The sequence below is a fragment of the Macaca mulatta genome, chromosome 8 (genome assembly GCF_049350105.2).
Source record: "Macaca mulatta isolate MMU2019108-1 chromosome 8, T2T-MMU8v2.0, whole genome shotgun sequence".
Classification (NCBI taxonomy): Eukaryota; Metazoa; Chordata; class Mammalia; order Primates; family Cercopithecidae; genus Macaca; species Macaca mulatta.
In genome coordinates, this window is record NC_133413.1 from 41163446 (window position 1) to 41180451 (window position 17006).

General features: G+C 37.6%; 1 protein-coding gene across 1 annotated transcript in view; it reads left to right on the plus strand.

Annotated features, from left to right (window-relative positions):
• The window catches only part of ADAM32 (ADAM metallopeptidase domain 32), a 164322-nt gene that overhangs the window by 93080 nt on the left and 54236 nt on the right, over nt 1–17006 (plus strand). The window contains 1 exon segment of the mRNA XM_077942768.1: nt 14173–14353. Within this exon segment, the coding sequence (XP_077798894.1) occupies nt 14173–14353 (181 nt within the window).

The following is a 17006-nucleotide window of genomic DNA, read 5'->3' on the forward strand; positions in this document are numbered from 1 at the left end:
CAGTAACAGACAAACAGAGAGCCAAATCATGAATGAACTTCCATTCACATTTGCTTCAAAGAGAATAAAATACCTAGGAATCCAACTTACAAGGGATGTAAAGGACCTCTTCAAGGAGAACTACAAACCACTGCTCAGTGAAATAAAAGAGGACACAAACGAATGGAAGAACATACCATGCTCATGGATAGGAAGAATCAATATCGTGAAAATGGCCATACTGCCCAAGGTAATTTATAGATTCAATGCCATCCCCATCAAGCTACCAATGAGTTTCTTCACAGAATTGGAGAAAACTGCTTTAAAGTTCATATGGAACCAAAAAAGAGCCCGCATCTCGAAGACAATCCTAAGTCAAAAGAACAAAGCTGGAGGCATCACGCTACCTGACTTCAAACTATACTACAAGGCTACAGTAACCAAAACAGCATGGTACTGGTACCAAAACAGAGATATAGACCAATGGAACAGAACAGAGTTCTCAGAAATAATACCACACATCTACAGCCATCTGATCTTTGACAAACCTGAGAGAAACAAGAAATGGGGAAAGGATTCCCTATTTAATAAATGGTGCTGGGAAAATTGGCTAGCCATAAGTAGAAAGCTGAAACTGGATCCTTTCCTTACTCCTTATATGAAAATTAATTCAAGATGGATTAGAGACTTAAATGTTAGACCTAATACCATAAAAATCCTAGATGAAAACCTAGGTAGTACCATTCAGGACATAGGCGTGGGCAAAGACTTCATGTCTAAAACACCAAAAGCAACGGCAGCAAAAGCCAAAATTGACAAATGGGATCTCATTAAACTAAAGAGCTTCTGCACAGCAAAAGAAACTACCATCAGAGTGAACAGGCAACCTACAGAATGGGAGAAAATTTTTGCAATCTACTCATCTGACAAAGGGCTAATATCCAGAACCTACAAAGAACTCAAACAAATTTACAAGAAAAAAACAAACAACCCCATCAAAAAGTGGGCAAAGGATATGAACAGACATTTCTCAAAAGAAGACATTCATACAGCCAACAGACACATGAAAAAATGCTCATCATCACTGGCCATCAGAGAAATGCAAATCAAAACCACAATGAGATACCATCTCACACCAGTTAGAATGGCGATCATTAAAAAGTCAGGAAACAACAGGTGCTGGAGAGGATGTGGAGAAATAGGAACACTTTTACACTGTTGGTGGGATTGTAAACTAGTTCAACCATTATGGAAAACAGTATGGCGATTCCTCAAGGATCTAGAACTAGATGTACCATATGACCCAGCCATCCCATTACTGGGTATATACCCAAAGGACTATAAATTATGCTGCTATAAGGACACATGCACACATATGTTTATTGTGGCACTATTCACAATAGCAAAGACTTGGAATCAACCCAAATGTCCATCAGTGACAGACTGGATTAAGAAAATGTGGCACATATACACCATGGAATACTATGCAGCCATATAAAAGGATGAGTTTGTGTCCTTTGTAGGGACATGGATGCAGTTGGAAACCATCATTCTTAGCAAACTATCACAAGAACAGAAAACCAAACACCGCATGTTCTCACTCATAGGTGGGAACTGAACAATGAGATCACTTGGACTCAGGAAGGGGAACATCACACACCGGGGCCTATCATGGGGAGGGGGGAGGGGGGAGGGATTGCATTGGGAGTTATACCTGATGTAAATGATGAGTTGATGGGTGCAGCACACCAACATGGCACAAGTATACATATGTAACAAACCTGCACGTTATGCACATGTACCCTACATCTTAAAGTATAATAATAATAAATAAATTAAAAAAAAAAAAAAAGAATGTTGAATATTGACCCCCACTCTCTTCTGGCTTGTAGAGTTTCTGCCGAGAGATCTGCTGTTAGTCTGATGGGCTTCCCTTTGTGGGTAACCCGACCTTTCTCTCTGGCTGCCCTTAAGATTTTTTCCTTCATTTCAACTTTGGTGAATCTGGCAATTATGTGTCTTGCAGTTGCTCTTCTTGAGGAGTATCTTTGTGGCGTTCTCTGTATTTACTGATTTTGAGTGTTGCCCTGCCCTACTAGGTTGGGGAAGTTCTCCTGGATGATATCCTGAAGAGTGTTTTCCAACTTTGTTCCATTTTCCCTCTCACTTTCAGGCACCCCAATCAGACGTAGATTTGGTCTTTTCACATAATCCCATACTTCTTGCAGGCTTTGTTCATTTCTTTTTCTTCTTTTTTCTTTTGGTTTCTCTTCTCGCTTCATTTCATGCAGTTGATACTGACTCGCTGATACTCTTTCTTCCAGTTGATCGAGTTGGTTACTGAAGCTTGTGCATTTGTCATGTATTTCTCGTGTCATGGTTTTCATCTCTGTCAGTTCTTTTATGGCCTTCTCTGCATTAATTATTCTAGTTATCAATTCTTCCACTCTTTTTTCACGATTTTTAGTTTCTTTGTGCTGGGTACGTAATTCCTCCTTTAGCTCTGAGAAGTTTGATATACTGAAGCCTTCTTCTCTCATCTTGTCAGTCAGTCTCCGTCCAGCTTCGATCCGTTGCTGGTGATGAGCTGCGTTCCTTTGCAGGGGGATATGCGCTCTTATTTTTTGAATTTCGTTTTTCTGCCCTGCTTTTTCCCCATCTTTGTGGTTTTATCTGCCTCTGGTCTTTGATGATGGTGACGTACTGATGGGGTTTTGGTGTAGGTGTCCTTCCTGTTTGATAGTTTTCCTTCTGACAGTCAGGACCCCAGTCAGCTGTAGGTCTGTTGGAGATTGCTTGAGGTCCACTCCAGACCCTGTTTGCCTGGGTATCAGCAGCAGAGGCTGCAGAAGATAGAATATTGCTGAACAACGAGTGTACCTGTCTGATTCTTGCTTTGGAAGCTTCCTCTCAAGGGTGTACTCCACTCTGTGATGTGTGGGGTATAGTGGGGCATGTCTCCCAGTTAGGCTACTCACGGGTCAGGGACCCACTTGAGCAGGCAGTCTGTCTGTTCTCAGATCTCAACCTCCATATTGGGAGATCCACTGCTCTCTTCAAAGCTGTCAGACAGAGTCGTTTGCGTCTACAGAGGTTTCTGCTGCTTTTGTTGTTGTTGTTTTTGTTGTTTAGCTGTGCCCTGTCCCCAGAGGTGGAGTCTACAGAGACTGGCAGGCCTCCTTGAGCTGCTGTGAGCTCCACCCAGTTTGAGCTTCCCAGCGGCTTTGTTTACCTACTTAAGCCTCAGCAATGGCAGGCACCACTCCCCCAGCCTTGCTGCTGCCTGCTGTGCTAGCAGTGAGGGAGGCTCCCTGGGCATGGGACCCTCCTGGCCAGGTGTGGGATATAGTCTCCTGGTGTGCCCGTTTGCTAAGACCCTTGGTAAAGCGCAGTATTGGGGTGGGAGTTACCCGATTTTCCAGGTGTTGTGTGTCTCAGTTCCCCTGGTTAGGAAAAAGGATTCCCTTTCCCCTTGTGCTTCCCAGGTGAGGCGATGCCTCGCCCTGCTTCAGCTCTCGCTGGTCGGGCTGCAGCAGCTGACCAGCACCGATTGTCCCACAATCCCTAGCGAGATGAACCCGGTACCTCAGTTGAAAATGCAGAAATCACCTGTCTTCTGTGTTGCTCGAGCTGGGAGCTGGAGACTGGAGCTGTTCCTATTCGGCCATCTTGTTCCGTCCCTACATATTTCAATTTAATGTGTTTATTAAAAAGCCTTGGAGTATAAGTAGCCAAAGTGATCTACTTTTACTTGATACACAGTTAATTAATAGGTACGCTTTAGCAGGTGTCAGTATTACCAGCAGTGATTTATTGGGTACCTATTAAAAGTCAGATAATTGAATTAGATACTTCACTTATTTAATTATACTTAATTCTCACAGCCTCACCTATCTATGAGGTAGACAGGCATTATCCCTATTATGCAGATGAAACTACTAAGACTTAGATAATTTAATCACTTTGCCTAACTATGTCCTCATAAGTCATAGGGTTGGTATTAGTCAACAAGTTTATCTAATTTCAAAGCCTTGTTTCATTCTATAGTCTACACTTCCTTCATATAGAAGACTTAATATATTGGCATTCACTTAAACTAAGTAGCAAGAAAATATTAGTAACATGTATTTGTAGTAAATTCATTTTTATACTTAAGCACTCCTTCCATGATATCTTTTTTTTGGGTAAAACTATGTCTAAATGTATTTTTATTGTTGAAAAAATTCTACTGATACATAATAATTATACATATTTATTGGGTACATGTGATATTTTCATATCTGTATACCTGTGTAATGATCAAATCAGGGTAGTTAGAATATCCATCCTCTCAAACATTTATCATTTCTTTGTGTTGAAGACATCAAATCTCCTCTTCTAGCTATTTTGAAATATACAATAAGTTACCATTAATTACAGTTACCCTACTTTGCTATTGAACACTAGAAATTATTCTATCTAACTGTGTCTACTTATTAACTAACCTCTCTTCATTCCCCTACCCACTCTTCCCAGTCTCTGGAAAGTATCATTCTACTCTCTCTCTCTCTTTTTTTTTTTTTTTTTTGAGATGGAGTCTCACTCTGTTGCCCAGGCTGGAGTGCAGTGTTGCAATCTTGGCTCACTGCAAGCTCCACCTCCCAGGTGCACGGGATTCTCCTGCCTCAGCCTCCCGAGTAGCTAGGACTATAGGCACCTGCCACCACACCCGGCTAATTTTGTTTTTGTATTTTTAGTAGAGATGGGGTTTCACCATGTTAGCTGGGATGGTCTCGATCTCCTGACCTCGTGTTCCACCTGCCTCGGCCTCCCAAAGTGCCTACTCTATATCTTTATGAATTAAACTTTTAAAGTCCTGCACATGATTGAGAATTGTGATATTTGTCTTTCTGTGCCTGACTTTTTCCACTTAACCTAATGACCTCCTGTTCCATTCATGTTGTTACAAATGAAAAAACCTCATTATTTTCTATGGCTGAATAGTATTCCATTGTGATGTATACCACATTTTCTTTACCCATTCATCCATTGATTCACACTTAGGTTTATTCCATGTTTTGTCTATTGTGAATAGTGCTGCAATAAACATGAAGGTTCAGGTATCTTTCTAATATACTGATTTCCTTTACTTTGGATAAATACCAAGTACAAAGATTGCTGGTTTGTATTGTAGTTCTAGTTCTAGTGTTTTGAGAAACCTCCACAATACTTCCTATCAAGGCTGTATGAATTTACATTCCCACTAACAGCGTATGAGTTGCCTTTTCTCAACATCATTGCCAGTATTTGTTAGTTTGTATGTTGCTTGATAATAGCCATTCTAACTGGGGTGAGATCATATCTCATGGTGGTTTTGATTTAAAAATTTCCAGTGATTACTGATGCTGAATATTTTTTCATGTCAGAAAAGACAGCAGGTTGGCAATTTGTATGTCTTCCTTTGAGAAATGTCTATTCAAATCCTTTGCCCACTTTTAAGTGGGATTATTTGTGTGTGTGTGTGTGTGTTTAAACTTTAATTTTAGGTTCAGTTGTACCTGTGCAGGTTTGTTATAAAGGTAAACTTGAGTCATGGGGGTTTGTTGTACAGATTATTTTGTCACCCATGTACTAATCCTGGCACCCAATAGTTGTTTTTTTCTGATCCTCTCCCTCCTCCCACCTTCCACCCTCAAGTAGGACTCAGTGTCTGTTGTTCCTCTGTATGTGTCTATGTGTTCTCATCCTTTAGCTCCAAGATATGTGGTATTTAGTTTTCTCTTCCTGTGTTAGTTTGCTAAAGATAGTGTCCTCTAGCTCCATCCATTGTCCTGCAAAAAACATGATATCATTCTTTTTATGGTTGCATAGTATTCCATGGTGTGTATGTGCCGCATTGTCTTTATCTGGTCTACCAATGATGAGTATTTAGGTTGACTTCATGTCTTTGCCGTTGTGAATAGTGCTGCAATGAACATTATACGTGCATGAGTCTTTATGATAGAACGATTTATATTCGTTTGGGTATATACCTAGTAATCACATTGCAGGATTGAATGGTAGTTCTATTTTTAGCTTTTTGAGGAATCACCAGTGTTTTCTACAATGGTTGACCTAATTTACACTCCCACCAACAGTGTATAAGTGTTCCTTTTTCTCCACAACCTCACCAGCATTTGTTTTTTTTTTGACTTTTTAATAAGCATTCGGATTGGTATGAGATGGTATCTCATTGTAGTTTTGATGTGCATTTCTCGAATAATCAGTGGTATTGAGCTTTTTTTTCATACGCTTGTTGGCTGCATGTATGTCTTCTTTTAAAAAGTGCCTATTCATGTCCTTTTCCCACTTTTTGATAGGGTTTTTTGTTTTTTTTCTTGTAAATTTGTTTAGGTTCCTTATAGATACTGGATATTAGACCTTGGTCAGATACATAGTTTGAAAATATTTTCTCCTGTTCTGTAAGCTGTTTGTTTACTCTGTTGATTGTTTCTTTTGCTGTGTAGAAGCTCTTTAGTTTAATCAGATTCCATTTGTCAATTTTTATTTTTGTTGTAATCGATTTTGGAGTCTTCATCATGAAATGTTTGCCAGTTCCTATGTACAGAATGATTATTGCCTAGGTTGTCTTCCAAGGTTTTTACATGTTGGGCTTTACATTTAAGTCTTTAATCAATCTTGACTTGATTTATGTATATGATGTAAAGAAGGAGTTTCAGCAGGAATGGTAGCAGGTCTTCTTTTTCCATCTGGTAGAATTTGGCTGTGACTCCATCTGGTCTTGGGTTTTCTCTTTCGGTTAGTTGGCTATTTATTATTGATTAAATTCCAGAACTTGTTATTGGTCTTTTCAGGTAGTTAATTTCTTGCTAGTTCAGTCTTAGGAGATTGTATGTGTTCCAGAATTTATTCATTTCTTCTAGATTTCCTAGCTTGTGTGCCTAGAGGTGTTTGTGGTAGTCTGTGATGGTTATTAGAATTTCTGTGGGGTCAGTGTAACATCCCCTTTGTCATTTCTAACCTTTACCATTATGTAATGCCCTTCTTTGTCTTTTTTTATCTTTGTCCGTTCAAAGTCTGTTTTGTCTGAAATTAGGACTGCAACACCTGCTTTTTTCTGTTCTCCATTTGCTTGGTCGATTTTTCTCCATTCTTTTATTTTGAGCCTATGGATGTCATTGTATGTGAGACGGTTTTCTTGAAGATAGCATATCATTGGGTCTTATTTCTTTTTCTAGCTTATCACTCCATGTCTTTTAATTGGGACATGTAGCCTGTTTACATTAAAGGTCAGTTTTTATATGTGTGAATTTGATCCTACCATCGTGTTGTTAGCTGGTTATTTTGCAGACTTGTTTTTTGTGTGGTTGCTTTATAGTGTCACTGCTCTGTATATTTCAGTGTGTTTTTGTAGTGGCTGGTAATGGTCTTTTCTTTCCACATTTAGTGCTTCTCTCAGGAGCTCTTGTAAGGCACATCTGATAGTAACTAATGCCCTCAGCATTTGCTTGTCTGATGTCTTTGTTGATTTTCTGTCTAGATGATCTGTCCAGTGCTTCAAGTGGAGTGTTGAAGTCAACAACTATTATTGTATTGGGGTCCATTTCTCTGTTTAGTTCTAATAATGTTTGTTTTATATATCTGGGTGTTCCAGTGTTTGGTGCATATATATTTATAATTTTTATATACTCTTGCTGAATTGTTCTCTTTATCATTGGAGACTTTTTTCTTTTTATGTGTTTTGTCCTATAATCTATTTTTTTTCTGACATAAATAGTGAGTGTAGCTACCCTTTCATGCTTTTGGTTTCTGTTTGCCCAGAATGTTTTTTTTTTTCCTTTTCCTTCACTTTTGATCTACATGTCTTTACAATGTAAGTGAAGTTTTGTAGGCAGCATATATATTTTTAAATCCTTTCAGCCAATCTATATTTTTCAATTTAGGAATTTAAGCCATTTATATTTTAGATTATTATTGATAGATTAGGACTTACTCCTGTCATTTGTCAATGTTTTGTGATTGTTTGATATATTCTTTCTTTCATTCTTCTTTTTTTTTTTAGGCAGGGTCTCACTTTGTCACTCAGGCTGGAGTAAAGTGGTGTGATCTTGGCTCACTGAAACCTCTACCTCCTGAGTTCAAATGATTCTCCTGCCTCAGCACCCCAAGTAGCTGGGACTAAAGGTGTGCACCACCATGCCTGGCTAATTTTTGTATTTTTAGTGGAGATGGGGTTTCACCATGTTGGCCATGCTGGTCTCGAACTCCTGACCTCAGGTGATCCACCCACCTCAGCATTCCAAAGTGCTGGGATTACAGGCTTGAGCCGCTGCTCTCAGCCTTTCTTCCTCTTTTATTATATACCTTTACATTAGATAATTTGGGTCGTGAGAACATTTAACATTTTATTATTTTTTTCTCTTCTCCTTTTCTCTTCTCATCTGTTCCATCAGTGAGTTGTATACTTGTATGTGTTTTCATGATGGTAGCTATTCTCCTTTTACTTCCTGGTTTAGGATTCTCTTAAGCATTTCTTATAGGACTAGTCTAGTGGTGACAAATTCCTCGTTTTTTTTTCTTGTCTGGAAAAGACATTTTATTTCTCCTTCATTTTTGAAGGATAGCTTTGCATATAGTATTCTTGGCTGATAGTTGTTTTCTTGCAGTACTTTCAATATGTACTTTCATTCTCTCCTGGCCTATAAGGTTTCTGCTGAGAAATCTGCTGTTATTCTCATGGGTATTCCTTTATATGTGACTTGACATTTTTCTCTTTCTGTTTTTAGAATTCTCTGTTTGTTTTCTACTTTTGATAGTTTGACTATATATGTGCTTTGAACAAGACCTTTTTGGTTGAATATATTTCGAGATCTTTTGTTACCTGTATCTTGACGTCTATATGTCTTGCAAAACTTTGGAGAGTTTCAGCTATTATTCCTTACATAAGTCTTCTGTGCCTTTACATCTCTTCTTCTTCTAGTCCCAAAATTTGAATATTTGGTTCCTGTATGGTGTTTCATATGTCATGTAGGCTTTCTGTCATATATGTATATAATTTGTCTGATCAGGTTATTTAAAAAGCTCTATCTTCAAGTTCAGAAATTCTTTCTTATGATTGATCTGGTCTATTGTGGAAACTTTCTTTTGTATTTTTAATTTTATTTATTGAAATAATCAATTTCAAGATCTCTGTTTAGTTCTTTCTTATGATATCTATCTCTTTGTTAAATTTCTCATTGAAATTATGAATTGTTTTCCTGATTTCTTTGTATTATTTATCTGTGCTCTGTTTTGTCTCACTAAGTTTCTTTATTATCATTATTTTGAATTATTTTTCAGACATTTCATAGATTTCTTTTTGTTTTGGCTCTGTTACTGCATAATTTTTGTATTCCTTTAGAGGTATATTTTTTCTTTCTTTTTTCATGCTTTTTTATGTCTTTACATTAATATCGGCACATCTGGTGTATCAGTTGCTTCTTACAATTTTATGAATTGACTTTAATGGGGAAATACTTTTCCCTATAGATGTATTTATAGATGTATCCAGGTGACATGCTCAGGTGCCAGCAGTGGTGGCAGTTGGTAGAATGGACCTGTTCTCAGGTCTCCAGATGGCGTGCATGGGCACTGAAGTCAGCAGGTGGGGCAAGCTTGTCCTCAGGCCCCAGAACAGCATGTTATCAGGCCAGTCCCAAGTCCCTCTGAAGGTAGATGCAGATACACAGTGACCTTGACATTGGAGGGTTCTAGCTTGCCGTCAGTTGCAGCAGCCCTGGGCAGGAAACTTTCAAGCTCTGGGTAGAATTTGTTTGGTTCCCTTCATCCTTGAGGTAGCCTTTTTGGTGCACTGCACCACTCATTTCCTGGGCTGTAGATGCAGAATCAGCTAGAGTGCTGGAGACACAACTACATTCCTGGGTCAATCCTGTTTTGTGACACTGCAGCCCTCTGGGTGGATGTGTGGGTATGTCAGTGGGATGATAGGGATGTGGAGATGCTGGAACTGTTGGGATTCAGTTCAGGATCGAACCTGAATCAGGTGGTTTGGTGGGGCTGGGCTCTCAAAATGGTGTAGTGCTGTGTCAGCTTGCGTCTTGGTGGGTGGGGGATGGGGTGTTTGGGACCCAGCACAAACACCCTCTGTGAAACAATACCAACTTGTGGACTCCAGGCACCTGCCTACACTAATCTCAGAGCCTTTGTGGGCTGAGGGACTGTCCCATCACTAGGACTGCAGCCGTCCACAATGGGAATGTGGGTGGCTGGGCATCTTGTTTACCTTCTCTTGCGATGAGGAGTTGCTTCTGGATTTGAACTTATTATGGCCAGGCTGGCTTCTTTGCTCCTCTCTCTTTCTATGCCTCAGAAGTCTTTTTTGTCACTTTTCCAATGAATTCCAGTGTTCTCTCTTAGAACCTCTATTTAATGTCTGGTTATCTGCTTGTTCTTTTGGTCTTTTTTGTGCATGAGAAAAGTGCCAGTCTCCCTTAGTCAGCCATTTTGAAGCCCCCTCCTATTCCTGATATATCATTTTGATAATTTAATTTATATATAGTTTTTAAAAGTGACAACTTGTGTCTTTCTTATTCATACATTTAAAAAATTTATAATTGACCAAAATTTTTACGTGTATATGGGGGCACAGTGTAATGTTCCAACATTTGCATATATTGTATAATGATGAAATTAGGGTAATTCCGATATCCATCACTTTAAACATTTATCATTTCAGTGTGGCAATAACATTCAAAATCTGCTCTTCTAGCTATCTTGAAATATGCCTACATTGTCATTTGATATAGTCACCCTACTGTGTAATAAAATACCCGCACTTACTCTTCCTGTTTAGCTAACTTTGTACACATTAACCAACCTCTCCCAGTCTTCCTCTCTCTCTTCCCCTCACCAGCCTCTGGTAACCACTATTGTACTCTCTATTTCTATGAAATCAACTTTTTAAAAATTTCACACATGAGTGTAATCATGTGGTGTTTGTTTCTGCGGTCTGGCTTATTTCACTTAACAGAATGTCCTCCTGCTCCATTTATGTTGTCAGAAATGATAGGATTCCATTCCTTTTTATGGTGGAATAATATTCCATTTACATATATACCACATTTTAAAAATTAGTTTATCTGTAGATGGGCATTTATATTAATTTCATGTATTGGCTATTGTGAATAGTGCTGCAATAAACATGGGAGTGCAGATATCTCTGTGCTATTCTGATTTATTTTTTATAGCTATAAACCCAGTAGTGGATTGCTGGATCATATAGTAGTCCTATTTTTAGGTTTTTGAGGAAGGTTCATATTGTTTTTCATAATGGTTGTGTAATTTACATTTTTGCTAAGAATGTTCAAGATATTGCCTTTATCCCCATCTTTTATAGTGTGTAATTTTTTTGTCTTTTTGATAATACCCATTTTTTGATCACAAAGAATGAAACAAACACAACCTAAAAACTCTACCCTTTAACTCCCTTCTCCCCAATTTTGAGTTTTTGATCTCTAAATTTACATATTTTTATATTACCTATCTCTTAAAAATTGTTATTGTTTTTCAATATCTTTGGCTTTTAATCTTTATACCAAAGATATGAAAGTTTTACACCCCATAGTTACAGTGTTAGAGTGTTCCAAATTTGTTTACTTTTATACCTTCACATGTTTTCTTGTTGCACATTAGCATCCTTTTCTGTCAGATTGAAAAACTTCTTTTAGCATTTCTTATGGTTTGGTGGTGATGAATTCCCTCCACTTTTGTTGGTCTAAGAGTTTTGAATCACTCCTTCATTTTTAAGGATAGTTTTCCTGGGTACAATATTCTTGGTTGAAAGTTTTTTCCTTCAGGACTTGGAATATGTCATTCCACTCCTTCCTGGTCTTTAAGGTTTCCATAGAGAATTCTGCTGCCAGATGTATTGACACTCCTTCATATGTTATTTTCTTCTTTTCTCTTACTGCTTTTAGGAGTCTCTCTTGTCCTTGACCTATGAGAGTTTGATTATTATATTTATGCCTTGAGGTAGTTTTATTTGGGTTGACTCTTCTTGGTGATCTTTGACCTTCTTATAACTGGATATTTATATTTAGGTTTGGACAATTTTCCATTATTATTTATTTGAATAACCTTTCTACCCCCTTTCTCTTCCTCTACTCCCTTTGAAGGTCAATGACTCTTACATTTTCTTTTTGATGCTATCTCATTGATCCAATAAGTGTTCTTTGTTCTTTTAAATTCCTTTTTTCTTTTTTCTTCGTGATGTATTTTCAAATAGCCTGTGTTTGAGCTCATGAATTCTTCCTTTTGTTTGATCACCTCTGCTTTTCAGACCCTCTAATACATTTTTCAGTTTATCTGTTATTGCTCCAGGAATTCTGCTTGATTTTTAAAATTATTTCAATCTCTTTGTTAAGTATCTCTGATAATTTTCTGAATTGTTTCTCTGTGTTTTCTTGATGTTATTTGAGCTTCCTCAAAACATCTATTTTGCATTTTCTGTGTAAGAGTTCACACATCTTTCTCCAGGTTTGGTTACTGGTGCCTTATTTATTATACTTGATGGGATCATATTTTCCTGAATGTTATTAATGCTTATGGCTATATCTGGGCATTAAAGAATTAAGTATTTTTTCTAGTCTTCACAGTCTGGCCTTGTTTGTACTGGTCCTTCTTCAGAGGACTTTATGGAAATTCCAAGAGTACTGGCTGATGAGTTAAGACTGTGGTCACTGCTGCCATTTCAGCACTAGATAGCACCTTAAGCTCAATTATGCTGTGGCTCTCTTGAAGATTCCTATGTATCCAACCCTGATGGACTTGGGAAATATCAGAGACAGTCCTGTGGGTTTCCAAGCCCGAAGTCTCTTGCTCACTTCCTTTTTCTTCCCCTAGCAGAAGGAGTCGCTGTCTACACTGCACTGTCTGAAGTTGCAGGAGAGGTGTGTGTGCACTTTCATGGCCACTGCAACTGGCAGCTTACTGGCTCACACCTGAATCCCATGGTCTCATAGACCAGCACAGTAATGGTTAGGGTTTGCTCACCTAACACCCACAGTCACTATTACCTGATTGCTGCTGATATTTATTCATGGCCTAAAGCTTCCTTCGTCAGCCAGTGGTGAAGCTGGCCAAGGCTTGGCTCCATCCCGCTGGGGTGGCGAATTGCCTTCTGAGCTGGGGCAGGTCTAGAAGTCTGTGGGCACCAGCTGGAATCAGGGATCACGGGGTTCAGCTGTTGCTTTGTTTTATGGTAGTGGGGCTGGTACATGTTTCTCAGGCAAAGTCCCATGCACACTTCTTTCTCCCTCTCCTAAAAGACAAATTCACTCTCTATGTGCACTGCTTCAGATTGGGGAAGGGATGGTGTAGGCAATGCAAAACTGTCATTCCTACCCTCTTCAATGTGTCTTTTCTTGTTATTATGCCAACCAGTTACTGTGATCTTTTACCTCATTCTTTTAGCTCTTGTGAAGGTATTTTCTTGCATGGATAATTGTTCACTTCAGTGTCCCTATGGAGGGATGATCACCGGAGGGTTCTATTCCATGATCTTGCTCTGCCTTCTCTTCCACATCTCATCTCTTAAATCCTCACTTTCAAGGTAATGTGCACAGGCAAATCTGTAATGAAATCTGGCACATAACAGATACTCAATAAATCTCAGTTTCTTCCTTGCATTACAGATGTTTACTATATACAAATAAAGTAAAAATGGACTTCCTATGGAACTGTTCAATGAATTCTCTTTATTATTGGTATATGGGCATAATAATATATAATTTTGATAAATATACAATTTTTTTCTGAGCTATTTGAAGAAGTTCAGGACTAAGCACATTATCATTTGTTTAATAAAATTTTGTTGTTAATTGGGTGTTAATTTTTATTTGAAGTGATGTCTGTCCAAGTCTGGGTGCTAATTTTTATTTGGAATAATATCTGTTCAAATCCTTTGCCTATTTTAAAATTGGATTACTGTGTGTGTGTGTTTTGCTGCTGAACTGTACTTAGCTTTGTTTTAATAAGAACATGTATTCCAGTGAATAAAATCACATGACGTCCTCAACTATGATTTTGGCCTCTAAGCACTTACTATAAACATTTGTAATAGTCAATTGAATTTAACATTTTGAAATTAATTTATATCATATAGAAATGTGTTTTCAGAAGTATATTGCCAATGACATTATATGGATTCATCTTTAGGCAATCCAATGGTGTGAAGACTTTTAGCAGTTGCAGTTTGAGGAGCTTTCAAAATTTCATTTCAAATGTGGGTGCCAAATGTCTTCAGAATAAGCCACAAATGCAAGGAAAATCTCCAAAACCAGTCTGTGGCAATGGCAGATTGGAGGGAAGTGAAATGTGTGATTGTGGTACTGAAGCTGTAAGTATGATAACTAGGAAAATTGATTAATGAATTTATTTTTAGTTTATCTTTTTCATAAATGTCATGTATCTCAAATGAGTACCATGCAGAATGTTGACAGTAAGTGAAGCTGGGTTGAAATACAATAAAATACTGTCTAGGTTTTGTAGGTTGAAGAATTTTGAACAGGTTTAAAATGTACTGCACAAAATTATTGGTAATGGGAAAGAGAAGAGTCTAGAATAAACTTTTGAGTTTCAGACTACATAGAGTTCTTTACAAATCTCTGCTTAACCTTTGGACATTTTACAGATGTTTTAATGAAGATTGATTAAGCAGCCCAATGTGTCCTTTAGGGTTTTACTTCACAATGGAATCAGTAGTTAGTACAGGAATCTGTATCAATATTGTAATATGAACACTAGATATTTTGGTTATTCACTTGATAGGGAAACTCTGAAAATATAATGAATTCAAAAGGCCTAGGGTTTAATGCTTTTATATAATTCAATATTTGTAGCAGTACTGCAAATGTTATAAATTTCCTTGGTTACAAGGCAGACAAAAATTTATTAGGATTTGTTCCATCCATAGGTCTGAATTACTTGTACCATATCACATTATTTTAATTACTATGTTTTTGTATTATGTTTAACAATTTAGTAAGAACAAGTCCTTTCTTTATTTTTTATTTTATTTTAATTAATTTATTTTTTGAGATGGAGTTTTGCTCTTGTTGCCCAGGCTGGAGTGCAATGGTGCAATGTCGGCTCGCTTCAACCTCTGCCTCCCGGGTTCAAGCGATTCTCCTGCCTCAGCCTGCCAAGTCGCTGGGATTACAGGCACCTGCCACCATGCCTGGCTAATTTTGTATTTTCAGTAGAGACAGGGTTTCATCATATTGGTCAGGCTGGTCTCAAACTCCTGACCTCAGGTAATCCACCTGCCTCAGGCATTCCGAAGTGCTGGGATTGCAGGCATGAGCTACCACACCTGGTTCTTGATTTTTTTTTTTTTTTAAAAATCAATTTCATTGTGGTATAATCCACATACAGTAAAATGCACCCATTTTAAGTGTACAGGTTGATGAGTTTCAACAAATGTATATAACCTTTGGTATAATTAAAATATATTTTTTCATAATCCCCAAAAGCTTATTCATATTTGCAGTCATTTCTACCTCCACTTGTCTCCAGACAATTTCTGATTCTGTTACCTTTGCCTGGTCTAGAAAGTCATATAAATGAAAGGACATAGCACATATTGTTTGTGTCTGGCTTTTTCCTTTCAATATAGTGTTTTTGAGATTCATCCATTTATTTCATATCACAATAGTTTCTCCCTTTTAATTTTGAGTAATATTTAATTGTATAGATATACCATAATCTGTTTTAAACATTCACCTGCTAATGGACATTTAAGTTGTTAAACTATTGGTCCATTATTCTTAATTTGTACAAGTACAACTGCTAGGTCATATGATACATGTATGTGTATAAGAAATTGCCAAAATATTTTCCAAAATGGTCATATCTTTTTACACTCCTGTCAGCAGCATATGAAACTTTGAGTTCCTTCGTATCTGAACTAGAATTTGTTATTATCCACTTCTTAAATTTTAGCTATTCCAGTTGTTTTGTAGTGGTTTAAATTTGCATTAACTTTTAGCTTCCACAAATAAGTGGGAACATGCAGTGTTTGTCTTTCTCCACCTGGCTTATTTCACTTAATATAATGACCTCCAGTTCCATCCATATTGTTGCATATGACTGAATCTCATTCTTTTTTATGGCTGAATAGTACTCCATTGTGTATATGTACCACATTTCCTTTATCCATTCATCTGTAGATAGACACTTACGTTGCTTCCAAATCTTAGCTATTGAGAATAGTGCTGCAATAAATATGGGCATGCAAATATCTCTTCGACATACTGATTTCCTTTCTTTTGGGTATATACCTAGGAGTAGGATTGCTGGATCATATGATAGCTCTATTTTTAGTTTTTTGAGGAACCTCCAAACTGTTCCACATAGTGGTTGTACTAATTTACACTCCCACCAACAGTGTACAAGGATCCCCTTTTCTCCACATCTTCACCAACATTTGTTATTGCCTACCTTTTGGATAAAAGCCATTTTAAATGGGATGAGATGATATCTCATGGTAGTTTTGATTTGCAATTCTCTGATGCTCATTGATGTTCAACCCCTTTTCATATATTTGTTTGCCATTTGTATGTCTTCTTTGGAGAAATGTCTATTCAGATCTTTTGCCCACCTTTAATCCGATTATTAGATTTTTTCCTGTAGAGTTGTTTGAGCTCCTTATATGTTCTGGATATTATCCAGATGGGTATTATCCCTTGTCAGATGAGTAGTTTGCAAATATTTTCTCCCATTCTGTGGGTTGTCTCTTCACTTTGTTGACTGCTTTCTTTGCTATGCAGAAGACTCTTAACTTGATGTGATCCTATTTGTCCATGTTTGGTTTGGTTTTGTGTGCTTGTGGGGTATTATTCAAGAAATCTTTGTCTAGTCCAATGTCCTGGAGAGTTTCTCCAAAGTTTTCTTGTAGTAGATTCATAGTTTGAGGTCTTAGATTTAAGTCTTTAATCCATTTTGATTTGATTTTTTTATATGGTAAGAGAGAGAGGGGCCTAGTTTCATTA